The 16430-nt window shown below is 36.9% G+C and overlaps 1 protein-coding gene across 5 annotated transcripts in view; it reads left to right on the forward strand.

Annotated features, from left to right (window-relative positions):
* The window catches only part of CYB5R4 (cytochrome b5 reductase 4), an 84620-nt gene that overhangs the window by 26942 nt on the left and 41248 nt on the right, over window positions 1–16430 (forward strand). For 3 of the 5 annotated variants that reach the window (XM_031028673.2, XM_006733798.3, XM_031028672.2), the window contains 3 exons: window positions 2672–2753; window positions 11887–11916; window positions 15103–15163. In XM_031028673.2, coding sequence (XP_030884533.1) covers window positions 2672–2753; window positions 11887–11916; window positions 15103–15163 — 173 coding nt within the window. The remainder of the gene's footprint in view (window positions 1–2671; window positions 2754–11886; window positions 11917–15102; window positions 15164–16430) is intronic. The other 2 variants (XM_081828600.1, XM_031028675.2) reach the window with 2 other exon arrangements.

A 16430-nucleotide genomic window follows, 5' to 3' on the forward strand; every position in this document is an offset into this window, starting at 1 on the left:
TATCTAGCAATGCAAGCTAAATAGAAAAGTTTGGGAATATTTGTGTGAAAAATTGTCTGCCGTACTTTTTTCTTATATCTATTCTGTAACCTAGATTTTACTGGAAACTCTTCTTGTGGAAGAGTATATTCAGCCTCAGGAGGTTACAGAAGTGATCTCAGGGTCATGAGGTTATATGGACCTTATTTAAGTAAACCTTATTTAAGTTTTGGAGAAGTCACAAGAACTGCTATGTTGTTAAATTCTTTAGCAGTTTAAACAGTATGTTAGTTACCAGATTGCTGCATTCCCCTTGGCTTTAACAGGACCAGTGATGTTTATTTAAGACTTTTACTTACCTCAGAAGTAAACAACTTTATATTCTAGAAACTGTGGGGAAGCTTGTATCTTTAAATATTTGAGAATTTATTCAAGGCTAGTATTTGAGTTGTACAAAGAATATTAAGTAATCTTTTTACTGTCAGATTTCTGTCTCTACTTTGGATCCTGCTTCTGACCTCTTGTTTTTTATTTCCAAATGCTGTTGGGCAATTTGATTACCCATAGGCATTTCAGCTTGTTTTGCCTTCAAATAATATCAACTCATCTTCTTCCCTTTTATTCCTCCTCTGTTTCCTGTTTTTGGTAATGGGGACTTGAAGCCACTTGAGTAATCTTTGCCTTCCTCATTGTGCACCAGTATCCAGTCACTAGCGAAATCCCTTGATGCTGTCTTTAAACATTACATCCTTTCCTCTCTTCCCACTGCCTTAGATGAAGTCATTATCACCTTCTCTGGCCCTGCTATTTTAATACTGCCCTGATACTTTTGCCTTTAGTACCAATGTAAATAACATGACAGCTGGATGAGTATTGTTTAAGACAGTCGTCTTAGCACCTTGTTCTACAACTCTTTAGAGGCGCACCATTGACAGTGGGATAAATTGAGAGTCCTTAGCATGGCCTTTGAGGCCTTAAAAGACTGTATTAAGGCAAATATTTTCAACATGCATTTTGCTTTGAGCGAACTGAAGTGCTTTGAGCAAGTGCTTCCATGATTAACAAACCTCATACTTTTGCCTCCTTGAGTATCTTTCTCCTTCATTTATCTATATAATTCTACCCAACGCTATAGCCCCAGGGATATTGCTTTACATATCACTGGATGTTCCATAAATATTTGGTAAATGGGATTTACCAATTTCTGTTAATAAATGAGTGCCCATTTATAATTACATATTATGTATTTGCTATTTTAGTATGTATTTATTTACTTAGGAGCATACACAAAGATTCTCATGTCAGTATTATTTGACCTGATTATTTATTTTACTGATGGTCTAATATTTTATTGAATAATATATTAGTTTTCCTTTACTGGTCTTTTACATTTGGACATCTAGATTATTTCCAATATTTTGCTAATATAAATAGTGCTATGATGAATATCCTGGTACCTGCATCTTTGTGTATGTGTGAGTATTTTCTCAGGTAAATTCATGAATTACTCAGTGAAAGAGCTGCATATTTTTAGGCTTTTAATGTATATTGAGAAGGTGTCTCCAGAGGGTATTTAAATTTAATTCCTACTGGTGAGTCTGGCAACAAAAACTGTCAGTTGTTTTCCTTGAAGTGACAGTCTCAATCTGTTCATTTTCGTGAAAATGTCTGTCAGATACCCCAAGTCTGAATAACCAGTTTATCAGTCTTTTTTTTCTTTTACATATAAAGAGCCTTCTGAGACAAAAGCTCACTTCAGTTTGCAAATCAAGTAATTACCCTGGTGGTTGCCTACGTGGCTCAGGTGGTTAAGCATCTGCCTTCAGCTCAGGTCATGATCCCAGGGTCCTGGGATTGAGTCCCATGTTGGGCTCCCTGCTGAGCGGGAGCCAGCTTTTCCCTCTGCCTGCCGCGCTCCCCCCCGCCTCGCCTGTGCTCTCTCTCACTCTCAAATAAAATCTTTAAAAAAAAAAAATAATTACCTTGGTGTTTTTCCTCAAGGTGACCATCTTACTTTGCAGCAGAAATGTTTTTGAAAACATTTACACAGAATGTAAACAAGACCTACACTCAAGCATTGAGGTTTAAGAAAATTGTTTTCTTCTACTTCATGAAAGATATTCTTTTTTTTTTTTTTTAAAGTAGGCTCCACGTGAAGCGTGGAGCCCAATGCAGGGCTTGAACTCTTGACCCTGAGATCAAGAGTCAGATGCTCAACTGACTGAGCCATCCAGGTGCCTCTTCATGAAGGATATTCTTAAATGAAACCAATCCCCCCTGACCTGCATGGGTATGTGATGGTGAAGAATATTAAGATTGAGACTGCTGCCTTGATTCGTGCCAACATGCAAGCAGTTTCACCCACCATTGCTTTTTCCACATAAGTGCAAGTGTCAACATTGGTGAAAAAGGCAAATAACATCTCAGTATTATTATGAGACTGATTGAGACCTCATGGATATCTGAAAGGCTGTCAAGAACCTCCAGAGGTCTGTAAACAACACTTAGAGAACATTGTTCTAAAGAATCCCTATGTATGCTGCCTTCCTGTCACTCCCTTATTGGCTAATTGAATCTGCTTCTTAGTTTTTTCAGAGCACTATAAGAATGGTTAGTTTTGCTGAGACTAAAATTAGAGCATCTCATGGAGTTAGAGTCATGTTGCTTTTCTTTCATTTATATCCCGTACTAGGTTCATCGTTGGGTCAATTACGAATCCATGCTGAAAGAATGCCTGGTTGGCAGAATGGCCATTAAGCCCGCTGTTCCTAAAGGTAAGCGGTGCCAGTGCTAACCCGCAGTGACCTGTGACACGCATATACTTTTTTTTCCCTTAGATTTCAACAGAGAGATTTAAATAAATCACTGTATTGTTCTTATTTTTCACTGGCCTCTTGGTCTGGCCCTGTAAAGATTTTACTTTAGTTCTTTAGAATGAAGCAATGACATTACCTTAAAATTTTGACATGTTTTGAGGAAACACCCATAGTGTGAGGAATGAGCATTATGGAAGTGAACCAACTTTATTTACTCCTTATATAGTTTTCATTAGTCTTTTATTCTCTCATTGTATAGATCAGCCAGAACATTTGGTTAGAGTTGACTTTTAGACTAGTTTTTTAGAATTTCTCTTTGAATATGCAATATATTCACATGACTCAAAAATCAGAAGATATAACAACTTGTACAGTGAAATTTTTCCTTCCAGCTTTGTCTCCCATTTGCCTTGAACCTTCTCCCTCCTTTAGTATGGAAAACCCATGTTCTGATTTTAAGGTACTTTTAAAATACACCGATTTCTTCCCCTTACCTTGTGACCTGACTCTATAATCTGTATGGTGTTGGAGGTCACCTCTTTACCTCCTAAGCTTATTTCAGAAGAGCACCCTCTGAAAATTTTAGATGTGCAATTCTTTACTATGGAAGGAATGGTAGTCATTTCTTTTGAATAACTCCTGACTTTGATACTCAAATTAGGAATAAATTGGCTTGTTTGACCTGAGTCAAACAAATTAGTTCAGTGAGTTTTGTAATTCAAGGCTTTATTGCCAGAGGCCTCCATCAGCAGTAGGGAAATAGAACAGGCATACCTAGACTTGAACCCTAGCTCCATGGCCTATTGGCCATGCCTTCTTTGGGCCAGTTTCTACCTTTGAGCCTCAGTTTTAATCTGTACAGTGATAGATAGGGTTAAGAACTAACATGAATAAAGTTCCTTTCACTGTGACTGTAATAGATCCTCAAAAAGGATTATTTTTTTTCTTCCCATTGTTACAGAACAAAAAAGCAATATGTGTATATACCAAAAGCATACTAGTCTGACCTTTAGTGTGTAGAAATTCTTGTAAACCATTTACTTTGTAAACCAGTTCCTTTCTCCTTTTAATTGACTGCTAAGTTCACTGATTCACTGCCAACAGGAGACATGATGTTAACTGAAGTTTCTAAATGACTACTTTTACCTCATCCTGACTGTTTTTTATCTCATTTACATAATCTGGTACTAGCGGTCGTGTGTTCTTCTGTGTTACCACTCAGGGTAATCAGAAAGTATGGCAGGCTCCTTAGGCTTTTAGTCCACATGAGACATGAAGTTAGTAAAAGGACTCTTCTGGTTTCCTTCCTCCTTTCTGGAAATGGAAGACAGATCATCCTCAAAATGCTTCACCAATAGAACAGATACCATTTAAAATAAGCAGATTAGTTCAAAAAGAAATCTCCAGATATTTCCCCATACAAAAAGGGTAAGTAGAAGCAGCAATCCAGGGTGATAAGCTACCTCTGTTTCCCTCCAGCTGTTATCTAGATATTAGGAACTAAAGAGCCACACTGGAATTTTAATGGTCACACGGGATGAAAGACCAGATCGTGGGTCTGTAAAGGCAGGGAGTTGGAACTGAGACCGCTGCCTGTGGCTTGGACTCTTGGAGGTCTATATGATCAGTGAATGGGAAAGCTAAAAAAAAAAAAAAAAGTCTGTCCAACAACAAGGAAGATATTAGGTTATCTTGTCTTCTCTGACCTTGTTTATGAGGTGATGGGGGAGAGGAAAGAGAGGCTTCCTCTGAGAATTTGTAACCACAGCCCTGCCTACATGAGAACTGGGAATTCAAATATATTCCACCTTTGTGGTCTCAGAAACCTCAAACCAAAAAATAAAATGGCCTCTCATTAGTGGTTTCCCAGGCTGTTTGGCAGAGGTAGATACAGATTTTTAATGGTGAAACACACTTTCAACCTAAAACCCTCAAGATTTCCACAGGTACACATCAGATAATTATTAGTACACACTAAAAAATTAGACAACATGAGGAAGCAGGTCAGCAGAAAAGAGCAGATTTTCACCCCCAGGACTTCATTATTCATATACAGAATAAAAATAATTATATTTGCAATATATTTCAAAGAGTTATCTTTAAAAGAAATGTATTAGTAACAAGTAAAAAGCAAGATTAAAAATAATCATATTGAATTTAAAAAAATAAAAACAAATAGAACTTCTAGAAATGAAAAATAGAGCTGCTGAAAACTATGTAGCACAAATAGCCAAAGAGCTCAGTGAACTGCAAGATTGAGCAGCAGAAATTATACAGAATGTGGCATAGAGAAACAAAAGGGTAGACAAATAGTCACGAGACGTGGGGGATCTGACACTTGTAATCAGATTTCCAGAAATAAGTGGTAGTGAGAAGGAGGAAGAGGCAACATGTGAAGGGATAGTGGCTAAGAATTTTCCAGATGTCATAAATCCTCAAATTCAGCCAGTTCAGCAATTCTAAACAAGATAAATAAAAAGAAATCGATGCATAGACTCTTTGTAGTAAAACTGCAGAACACTAAAGACAATGAGGAGATACCGAAACAGCCGCGAGAGACAAATGTGCCAACAAAGCAGTGCCTGCTGAATTGACGGCTAACTCGTTTAATTTACTAGCTGTTACTGCTTATTTACCAGAACAACAGCAGAAGCCAGAAAACAATAGAACAGTATCCTAAAAATGCTGAGAGAAAATAATTGGCAACTTAAAATCATCCAGTAACAATGAGGATAAAATACAGGTAGTTAAGACAAGGAAGAAAAATAAAACAACAACCGTGAAACCAAAATCAGGAGGGTTTGAGCGGTCTAGGAAATAGGCTTTCTAATTAAATCCTAATCAGAAAGAAGTGAAAACTGTAATGAGTGTTCTCTCTCCTCCTCCTCCTCCTGGCTCGGGAGTGCAAACACATTTCTTACTGAGAAAGAGATATGGAGTCAGGTATTATGTATTCGTAAATCAAAAGTTTCCTTTTAACACTGTCCCCAGCCCTGATGCTGATTCCTGAGGCCGCAGAGGACCTACAGAAAGAGGACAGGTTTCATAGACACTAACATGGGCTCAAGTCCCATCTCTGCCACTCATAAGCTGTTACGTTCTTTGGCATCAGTGAACAGATCTGAGAGTTTTTCCTTGACAGTAAAATGGGGCTTAGGCACGAAACATCCTAATGTCCTTGTGAGGATTCAGGGAAGTGCTGTTTGCGGAGCACCTAGCGCAGGAGAAGCTGCGGGCCCAGAGATGCTGGAGATAGTGGTTGCTGCTATCCTAGCTCCCTTCACCCCTCCACTCCTGCAGGACTGAGGCTGCTTACCTTTTCTAGTCCTTTTTTTGTATCCCTACAGTTACTAGGTATAAGCTAGTATGGACTGGTGTGTTTCACCTGAAAGATTGTTCGGTTTCTGTGAAAACCAAAGTGTTCTCACTCCTGTTGCCATGGCATAAGAGATGAGGGCTGTGAATCTGTGTTTTGCTGTAAAGCCCTTTTGGAGCATCCGGGTTTTGCTAGGGCGAGGCCAGAAGCAGGTACTGATGAGACAACTTGCAAAGCATTAGGAAGCAGACAAGAATTTCACAAATCAGAAAGATGTTGACTGCAAGTAAGGGGATCAGGTTTGTTTTTTTTTTAACAGTAGAGACTTAAGATCTACCAAGATACAGTTTGAACTCCAGGCTAACCAGCAGGAGTAGAGCATATAAAAAGGGACAGAGTAACTAAAGAGAAAGATCTAATGTGTCAGAAATAAGGAATGTTCATGATAATTAAGGTGAAGTACCATTTTAATGTAAGGACCGCTTGTGCCTTTGGGCAGGGTTTGATCATTGAACTCAGCTGGCCTTATTGATAGAAACTATCCCAACTAGATTGGGATAAACTGTGTAGTTGTCCAAACTGGGGCAGTTCTGAGTATGCAAGGAGGCTCTGTTCATAATTGTGCTGGATGACAGGGGATAGACTGTGACTCTGGCAAACCAGAGCATGTGTTCACACTGCAAGTAGAACTTCTAGATGAGATGGGGACAGAGGATGAAAACAGATGAAGTAGGAATAGAGAGTGAAGCAAGAGATGAGGTGGGAACAGTAGGTGGAGAGAGACTATTGCCGGCATGAGGATTTGTGTTGGGGGGGGAGATGGGGTGACAGGGGCTACACCGAAGAGGAATTTTATGCATGGGCTTCTTTCAGTACAAGATCCCTGGCACCCTCTTTTAGGTAGGTGGCCTGCCAGACCCCAAAGCAAGGGAATCCAGAATCCAGGCATTTTATGGGCATCCCTACAGTTGGGCAGTTCTGGAAGGATAGTTTTCAGTTTATCTGGTGGTTTCTAGTGTAGCAGTGGCGAAATGCATATGCAGGAGCTAACAGCATCAGAATATAAAACATAGTACTAGTGGGGGCGCCTGGGTGACTCAGTCGCTTAAGTGTCTGCCTTTGGCTCAGGTCATGATCCCGGGGTCCTGGGATCAAGTCCTGCATCGGGCTCAGTAGGGAGCCTGCTTCTCCCTCTGCTTCTGCCTCCCCCCTCCCCCCGTCTCTCTCATTAATAAATTAATAAAATCTTTTTTTTTTTAAGATTTTATTTATTTATTTGATAGAGAGAGAGAGAGAGCGTGAGAGAGGGAACACAAGCAGGGGGAGTGGGAGAGGGAGAGGCAGGCCTCCCGTGGAGCAGGGAGCCGGATGCGGGGCTCGATCCCAGGACCCTGGGATCAGGACCTGAGCTGAAGGCAGACGCTTAACGACTGAGCCACCCAGGCGTCCCATTAATAAAATCTTTAAAAAAAACCCAAACATAATACTAGTGGATCCTTATCAAGGGAAGAATCTGTTTTTTTTTTTTTAATAATCCTTTGTTTAAAAAGCATTATGGTTTGTATTGTGCTTTAGAAAGATATCAATAATGAATAAAAGGAGAAACTTTGCTTGAAAAGGCAAAGCTTCAGTTCTTGATTACTTATTTATGTGGAACACTTCATTCTCTGGCAAAGATGAAAAATGCTCTTGCTTTTTGCCCTTATTTTAATCCTTTGCTGCCATTATTGTAGACACACACCACCTGTGGCTCTTGAATGCTAGAATGTGCCTCCTCCAAATATAGATGTGTTAAAAGTGTAAAATACTGCATTTCAAGACTTAGTTGAAAAAAAAGAATGTAAAATGTCTCATAAATTTTGCATTGATTACATGTTGAAATGATAATGTTCTGGATATATTGTGTTAAGTAGAAATATATTATTAGAATTAATTTAACCTGTTCCTTTTTATTTTGTTAATGTGGTTATTAAAGAATTTAAAATTATGCTTGTGGCTTGCATTATATTTCTTTTGGGCAGCACTGTTCTAGACCATAACTATACTTTAAAAAATTTTAATGGAAGTCATATTTTAAAAATAGTCATATTGCCAATGGCATAGGGCAGTGTCAGAAATGTTTCTTCTTAATTTCTCATTACTTTATCATGGTTTCTAATACTTTTATGTTTTTCATTTTCACACCCACTCACTCAAGCAGTTACTGACTATAAAGCACTTGGAACCATAGATCAATAGACTACTTCGAGATGAAAGAGGATTTAGAAGCTGTTCTAACACCTTCACTTTAAAAGTGAAGCTACTATATGTTAACTAATTGGAATTTTTCCCCCTCCCATCCCCCCCCCCTTTTTTTAGCTACCCGGAATTTCAATAGAAAGTTGAAACAAAAAAATTTTTTTTTAATTTTAAATAAAAATAAAAGTGAAGATACTGAGGTTTATATGTATATGTACCTTACTTAAAAGCTATAGTTATTCGGGACACCCTGGTGGCTCAGTCGGTTAAGCGTCTGCCTTCGGCTCGGGTCATGATCCCAGGGTCCTGGGATCGAGTCCCGCATCGGGCTCCCTGCTCTGCGGGGAGCCTGCTTCTCCCTCTGTCTCTCTCTCTCTCTCTGTCTCTCATGAATAAATAAATGAAATCTTTAAAAAAAAAAAAGAAAAAAAAGCTATAGTTATTCAACTGGAGAATCCTGCCATTTAAAGAACTCATGGATGCTTCTTTTTTGTAAGGCAGCGAATCACCTCATAAAAGTTACCCACTTTTGCGCATATATATATATATATATTTATATTTACATATGCCAATATTTATATATGCCAAAATCAACAGGGGTTGATTTTGCTCCTCAAGAGAGCAATGTCTGGAGACATTTTCGTTGTTGCAACTAAACTAGATGCTACTTGCATTCTAGTGGGTAGAGGAGAGGACAGTGATGCTCTGAATATCCTACAGTGCATAGGATAGACCCCCACAACAGAGAATTATCCACCCCAAAATTACCCAGCAGAGTGCACAGGATAGACCCCCACAACGGAGAATTATCCAGCCCAAAATTACCTAACCCAAAATCCAGAGAAGAGAAAATAAGAAGAGAAGATGAGGTTTGTAGCTTCATGATAAATGTAAAACATTCAAATATAAATGCTCAGCATTTGTCTTCCTAGAATGCTTTTCTTCAGGGCCTTGTGACAAATGCCTGCATGTTTTCAAAACATAGCTAAAATATTACCTCCTCAGTGGAGTCCTTTCAGTATATGTGCTGCCGAAGCGAGCACTCAGTGGAGTCCTTTCAAATTCCTTCCAAGTAGAGAGACCCTTCTCTATGCTTCTATACCTAACCTTCTACATACCTCTTTTAAAGCATTATCATATTGTATGTATTCAAAAGAACGTATCAGCATTTCATTTTTAATTCTGTTTATTTAATTTATTTGAATAAATAATGCATTCACATGATTCAAGCATGAGAAGTGCCCTTGTCATACTTGTCTCCCATCTACTTGTTTACCCTCCCCTACACACACAAAGGTAACCATGTTACTACTCTCATTATGAATCTTTCCAAATTTATGGGTAATTTTAGTAATTCAGTAAGCAAACTGAATATATATTTGTATTTTCCTAACTTTTTATCAAAATGGGTTCATATTCTACCAATATCTCTATTAAGATGCTGATCAATAAATATTTATTAAAAGAAGGAGCATACTGGTAAAACAGGATTTTTCTTTCTTTATCCCAGAGGGGTCCTCCCTGGCTCCACTCAACAGAGGTAATCTAGATTGGGGTCACAATTAAAAATTCTCATCCACTCTCTTACCAAAAAAGAGTAGAGTGTAGTCTATAAATTGCAGTGCCTGTTTTCAAAATGACTCTGATCTCTCCAGAAAGCAGAAATTCTTACCAGAGTAATGCAGTTTAACCAACATTGTGAGAAAACACAAAATCTTTTGGCCATGGAGCACGCTAAAATGATGGGATTAATTATCTAGATGGAATATCAGATTTCTTGTCAGTCTCATGTGACTAACGTGATTCAGATGTAAATGTGCTTAATAATACAAAATTGTCTCTTATTTCTATGTCTCAGTTTTTTTAAAAGAGTTGCAAAAGATTAGTAGAGTTTTTAAATGTAATTTAGATTGTTTAAGTAGATTTCTTCCTACTGGTAATTGTTGTATAAAAAAAAAAAGATTCAGGGAAAAAATTACCTATTTGGTAGGATCCAGAAAGTTCTGACAGGTTCAATCAATTCACATCAGGCAGAAGGTAAGTCATATAAGATAAATGTACACTTCCCCCTAGAAACAAATTACCTGGGGCAGTTTTTCAAAATCAGTGATCCTCTTAGATGAAAACAAATTGTTTTACTTGATAAATGAGATTCCTCAAACTGCCAACTATGTGGTGCACTGAAAATAGATTTAATTTACTTCTATCTGTGAGTTTGTTGTTTGTTCTAAGATAAAACAATCACAACTGCAGTAGGAAAGACAGATGAAACACACTGATGAAAGTAAGTGATCAAGCAGGGACATTGATGATATCTTGCGAACTGTAATGACTAGATTTTTACTTGGCACTTGATAAACAAAGCTCATTTCGAGGTATAATTTAAATGATTTTTAGGTCTTTTGTCTTTTGGAAGTATTAACAATAGCAATGGCGTAGTAAGAAATATGATGCTGAGTTTCAGAAGATGAAGTCCAATCTTGGCTTTGTTCCTGAAGAGCTATGGGTTTCATTCACGTCCTTGATCTCTGGTTTTCAGTCTTAAATGAGGGGATCAGATCCATATTATCAGATAATTTGCTGTATGTGGTTAAGATCCCTTTCAGCTATGAAATTATTTCAGTAAAATAAAGAAAATAAAAACAGTAGTCATCTGGCTTCCTAAATCATGATTATTTTATGATAGTTGGGTGAAATGGAGGTAATTATGAGATCTCTGATTGATTGAAAATCAGAACATAAAAAATTTGAAAGCTTTCATTTAAGTAGTTTAGTTTCTTTTTCTGTGAAACAAGTTCACCTTAACAATTGGTATCTGTCAGTTTACTATTTGGATATTTTGTTGGCTTGTCATTCTTTCTTTTTTTTTTTTTTTTTTAACTCTGTTAACTTGCTGAGGGTTTTATTTTGACCATACGGTGTGGCACTTGTGGTGATCAAAATACAGTGTAGATTGAGTTGGCTGCCATCCTGAAAGAAAATACCTGTTAAATTTTCCTGGGTTGTAACACTAATTGTAGTGCATTGCATATGCAAGCGAAAGTCTTATATTTTAATAATTTTGCCATTTAAATTTGGAGTAACAATAATCACTTTAAGTACTGACCTAGATAAGAAAGATAATAAAGTGTCTTTCTTTGGGTTGTTAACATGTATGTTTTATTTATAAAGTATAATATAATAAATTCTGGATACTTTTGACTACTTTAGAATGTGATAACCTGGACAAAACTTGGGTTTTTATATGCTTTCTAAAGAAATTAACCAAGATATTAGAAAAAAATGTTCAAAGAAGTAGAAAAAACCTCAGTGAAGTGGGAGATAAACACCTGGAGAAAAAATAGGCCTGGTAATTTTCAGAGATGATGCTTCCTTATTTCAAACATAGGCCATCTATTTATTAGCCTTGTTTTTCTCTTCCGACCTTGAAAGAAAGCCCTTCAAAAACAGGGCTGTTATCTTCAAATATAATATTAACTGATACTCTCTTTGATTATAGTATTCTTACCTGGCTTTTTTTTCTAAATCACTGTACAGACTGTCGTGAAGAAAAGAAAGTCTTAAATGGTAAGTCATATATGTTTATGGTAAAAAATGGATCATATTCACATGAGTTAAGTTACCTTCACATACAAAATTGCTTTACAGAATTATTTGGGGTAGTATTTTGATATTTTTTTTATACAAAAGATGTCTTCACTTGCCTTAGAGGATTTGGCAGAACATTTTAGATCCCTTATTCCAGCCATTACTCTTACAGTAAGTAAGTAGTCTCTCCTGTAACATCCCTGAACATGTGTTCATCTGCCTGCAGCTTGAATATTTGTAGTGATGAGGAGTTCTACCCACAGAAACAAGATTGAGCAAGCCACATCCCTCCGGCATGGAGCTCAACACCAGTGTTTACATATAGATGCTGAGTAGCCTATTAAACTTCTTTACCAGGCTCAACAGCTCTGGCTTCTTCAGCCATTCAGTTTGACTCAGAATTATAGCTGCCAATGTCCACCGTGCACCTACCCCCCCGCCCCCGACGCCCGCCATCCACAAAAAACAAAATAAGTATGGTGTAGGGGTCAGTATTGACTCTTAGGAAATGCCTGGGGCTACTCCGATTGCACTATTTTATAGGGTTTTTTCTCCATATTTGTAAAAGAAACATAGAAATATAGCTACAAGCTAGATTGCCAAATTACCTTTTCTTTTTTAACTTGAGAAAATAGACTATATTGTAGACTTACTTATTGCAGTTTGTGATGTAATACCAGAAGCTTTTTGTCTGATAGTGTAGCACTGCTTTCAATGAAGGGCTGATCTTAGGTTTCATCTGATGATTGACTCTTTTGTGATACTAGGCATACGATCTTCGCTTAAAGATTCATTACTGATGGACTGGGCATTTCCATTCCCACCACATATGACTTCCAGAACCTTTACTTTCCTATCGCCCTCCTCTGGATGCACTATATTTAAGTAATACCTTGGTTCAAGATGGTCTTGAGAATGGAATATTAACATTTCACAAGTGATCTGGCCAGCACAGTTACCTATTTTGATCTTGGATTCTCTAGGATTGTAATATTTATATTTATTAGCTGTTTCTCATATTTGGCTCATTTAAGTCTATGTGGTAAGTCTGTGTATTTGCAGATGTGATGTCTGCCTGCAATGTCATTATTCAAACAGCTTTTTAAATCCTGAATGAGTTAAACTGCTATGGTAATCCACTAGAGAACTGATCCCTTCAAATTAACATCAGTCATCAAGCAGCATTTACGGGGAGGAGAATGTTCATTTAGTCCACTAACTTTAATTAACTGTTTTACTCAACCCCATATTCACCACAGATTCCTTCAGCTTTTCTAGAAGGATATTATATATAAGATGTTTTGTTTTGCTTGGTAAATGTTGAAATCAAGACACATTCCACAGCCTATGACATTATTCTGTTCTAAAAAGTTATATTTGTATGGCACCATATAGTTTTTTAGAAGGTGTGGAAATCGGCTCATTTGCTTTCTCATGAGATTGCAGGGCAGATTTCTTTACTAGTTTGAATTCGAGGAAGCAGAAATGGTGGTTTTTGTAAGATCACAGTGCTGACACCTCAAGTCCAGAATTCTTGGTCCTAATCAGGTCTTAATAAGATCAAAATTGGCTAACAATCTGTGAATCCTGTTGATAGCTTTTTCTTATACAAATTGTTAGATTGTGATGCATTTGTTTCTTATTTATATAAGTCCTCTAAAAGATAAATGACATTAATCTCTTAGTAAAATATCTTTCCAGTGATTTTCAAATACTTTGATAAGATTATCTTTTCTTATTTTTTGTCATTTTAGACAAAAATACATTTTAATTATTATAGTCCTGTTGTTATACTTTTAGTTTTCTAGTAAAGCATTCTTCTTTAGGGTTCACCACTTGTTAGTTCATAACTTTGGCTTTGTTATGTCACATCTCTGAGACTTCCTTTGTTTATCTGAAAGTTAATTGAGTTACATAGGAAGAGATGGAAACTGAGTACAAGGCTTGAGCTCAGGACTGATGATCAGCCTCATCCCCCAAAATATGGCTGTTTGATATACTGTGCTTGCATTTAAGTTGGGTTTAAACAGAAGCTTCTTGGCCAGAAAGAATCCTGGAAACCTCTAAACTAGCCTGTCTGAAAGGTGCCTCTCCTCTCTGACTTTATATAATTACTATGACTTCTAATGTGAGAATTCTAAGACTCACCAGAGACTAAACATAAAATTTGTTTTCCTGCAGAGTTTGAGGAATAGAAATGTAATTGATACGGTGATTTTCAAAAGTCTTTTAGCAGCAGTCCTCCTTTTTTCCAAACTGAACCTTACAGGTAACAAACAATGCACTCCTGTTGTGGGAGGGAAATACTTAATGCTTCCAGAATCTCCAGAGCTCTTCCACGTCTCAGAGTTTTCATTTGAAAACCACAGTTTTAGTGGGCTTTTAAAATGCTGTGTTGACGCATGCCCACAAGAATGACTAAGATGGAAAAAGACAACACCATGTGTCATTGAGGTTGTGGAGCATCTGGAACTCAGACGTTTCTGGTAAAAAAGTGTAAATCGGTACAACCACTTTGGAAAAGCATTTAGCAGCATCTACTAAAGCTGAACATACACATAGCTTATAAACTTACCAGAAATGTGGATATACGTTCTTTAAGAATGTACATGTACATATACAAGAATGTTTATAACAGTGCTATTTGTGTCTAATAGCCAAAAACTGGAAACAACCCAAATGTCCATCAACAGGAGAATGTATAAATTCTCGTATATTTATACAATGTAGTAATGCCTAGTAATAAAAAGGAACAAACTACTGTTGCATTCAACAGCAGGGGTAAAATCTGAGAAACCTCCAGGTTTGACTTACTGCTTACTATCAATCATGCTTATTTGATGTAAGGCCTGTAATGCAGGACAAAAAAAGCCAGACCAAAAGAGAAAATATCTTATGATTACATTTTATAAAGGTCAAATATAGGCAAAAGCTAATGATGCTAGAAGTCAGAATAATGGGTACCCTTGGAGGAGAGGTGGTGATTAGAAGGGGGCATAGGATGGGTGCTAACTACAAGGGTATGTTTTACTTTATGAAAATTCATTACGTAGTACATCTATGATTTGTGTCCTTTTATGACATTTTAATACCTTTACTAAAAAGCAAAAAAAGATAAATATGCTTTCTAGATGAACTGTAGCTCTTTTGTTTTTCTTTGTGAAGGCATGCTTCCCAAGAGCCAAGTGTCAGATACACTTGCCAAAGAAGGTCCTAGTTCTCCAAGGTATGCATTCTTGTTTTGCTTTTTTAAAGCTAAATCAGTTCTATACCAAAACATACACATTAAAAAAAAATAAACAGCTCTGACTTTGAGTTATTGCCTACTATATTAATCATGCATCTTTGACACAAGAACTGTAGTGTCCCATTTATCAGGCATTGTTGGAGAATGAGCTGTTTTCTGCAAATGTGAATTTTTAGTATAACTGAAGTTTGATGCAATTTAAAAACCATTGTGTTTAAATCTTCATGTTTAAAAAAAACTTTAAACTTCAAAAACTTCAAAAATATTTTTAACTTTAAAATTTAAACTATTCAAAAATTTTATTTTCTGATTATAAAGTATACATTCTTGGTAGAAAACTTGAAAAATACAGATAAATACAAAAAAGCAGATGATAAAATCAGTCATAATCTATCAACTCTAGATATATACTTAATATTTGGTTTATTCTACCCAGTTTGATTTGTATAACACCTATTTCTGTGTTATTCTATTTTGATAATACTGGCATTGCAATGTATTCTGTGAGCAATTTCCTATGTCATTAAATATTCTGCAAAAGCATTTTTTGTCTGCCTTCCATCATATGACCATACCATAATTTATTCAACTACTATATTCTGTTTTTAAAGTGTACTGCACAGCAACTGTCTTAGTATATTATTTGATCCATATGTATTTTTGTTAATGTTAACATTTCAGATGCCTTCAGGGTTATGATTATTCTTTGTGATTTTTTTCTCTTTCTGCCTTTCTCTCTACCACCAGCCCATAACAGCAGCATCCTGCTATGTTTGTTAAATCTATTTAAGTATTTCATATACAGTTTTAACTGAAGGGCATGAGGAAACCTCTAGGATTTACCTGTGGGTGTCCTTATGTATGTAATAAGTGCAAAAACAGTATCAGTTTGATGAACACCTATTACAAAACAGAAGTTTTACCTTAAGTTTTCCTGTTGAACCATTAAAAGACCTTGATTAATTAATATCTTGAATAATTTGTGACAGGGAGGAGTGAAGGTAATATGTAGATTTTGTCAGGCTTCTTAAGAAAATATGTTGTGTTACTGCTCTGATAAAAGATTTTAGTAGAATGTAACCTTTCTAAAAAGTATCTTATCAAGGGGCGCCTAGGTGGCTCAGTTGGTTAAACGTCTGCCTTCAGCTCAGGTCCTGATCCTGGGATCAAGCCCAGCATCGGGCTCCCTGCTCGGCGGGAAACCTGCTTCTCCCTCTCCCACTCCCCCTGCTTGTGTTCCCTCTTC

This window comes from Leptonychotes weddellii, chromosome 8 (genome assembly GCF_054177405.1).
Source record: "Leptonychotes weddellii isolate Sample4059 chromosome 8, ASM5417740v2, whole genome shotgun sequence".
Taxonomy (NCBI): domain Eukaryota; kingdom Metazoa; phylum Chordata; class Mammalia; order Carnivora; family Phocidae; genus Leptonychotes; species Leptonychotes weddellii.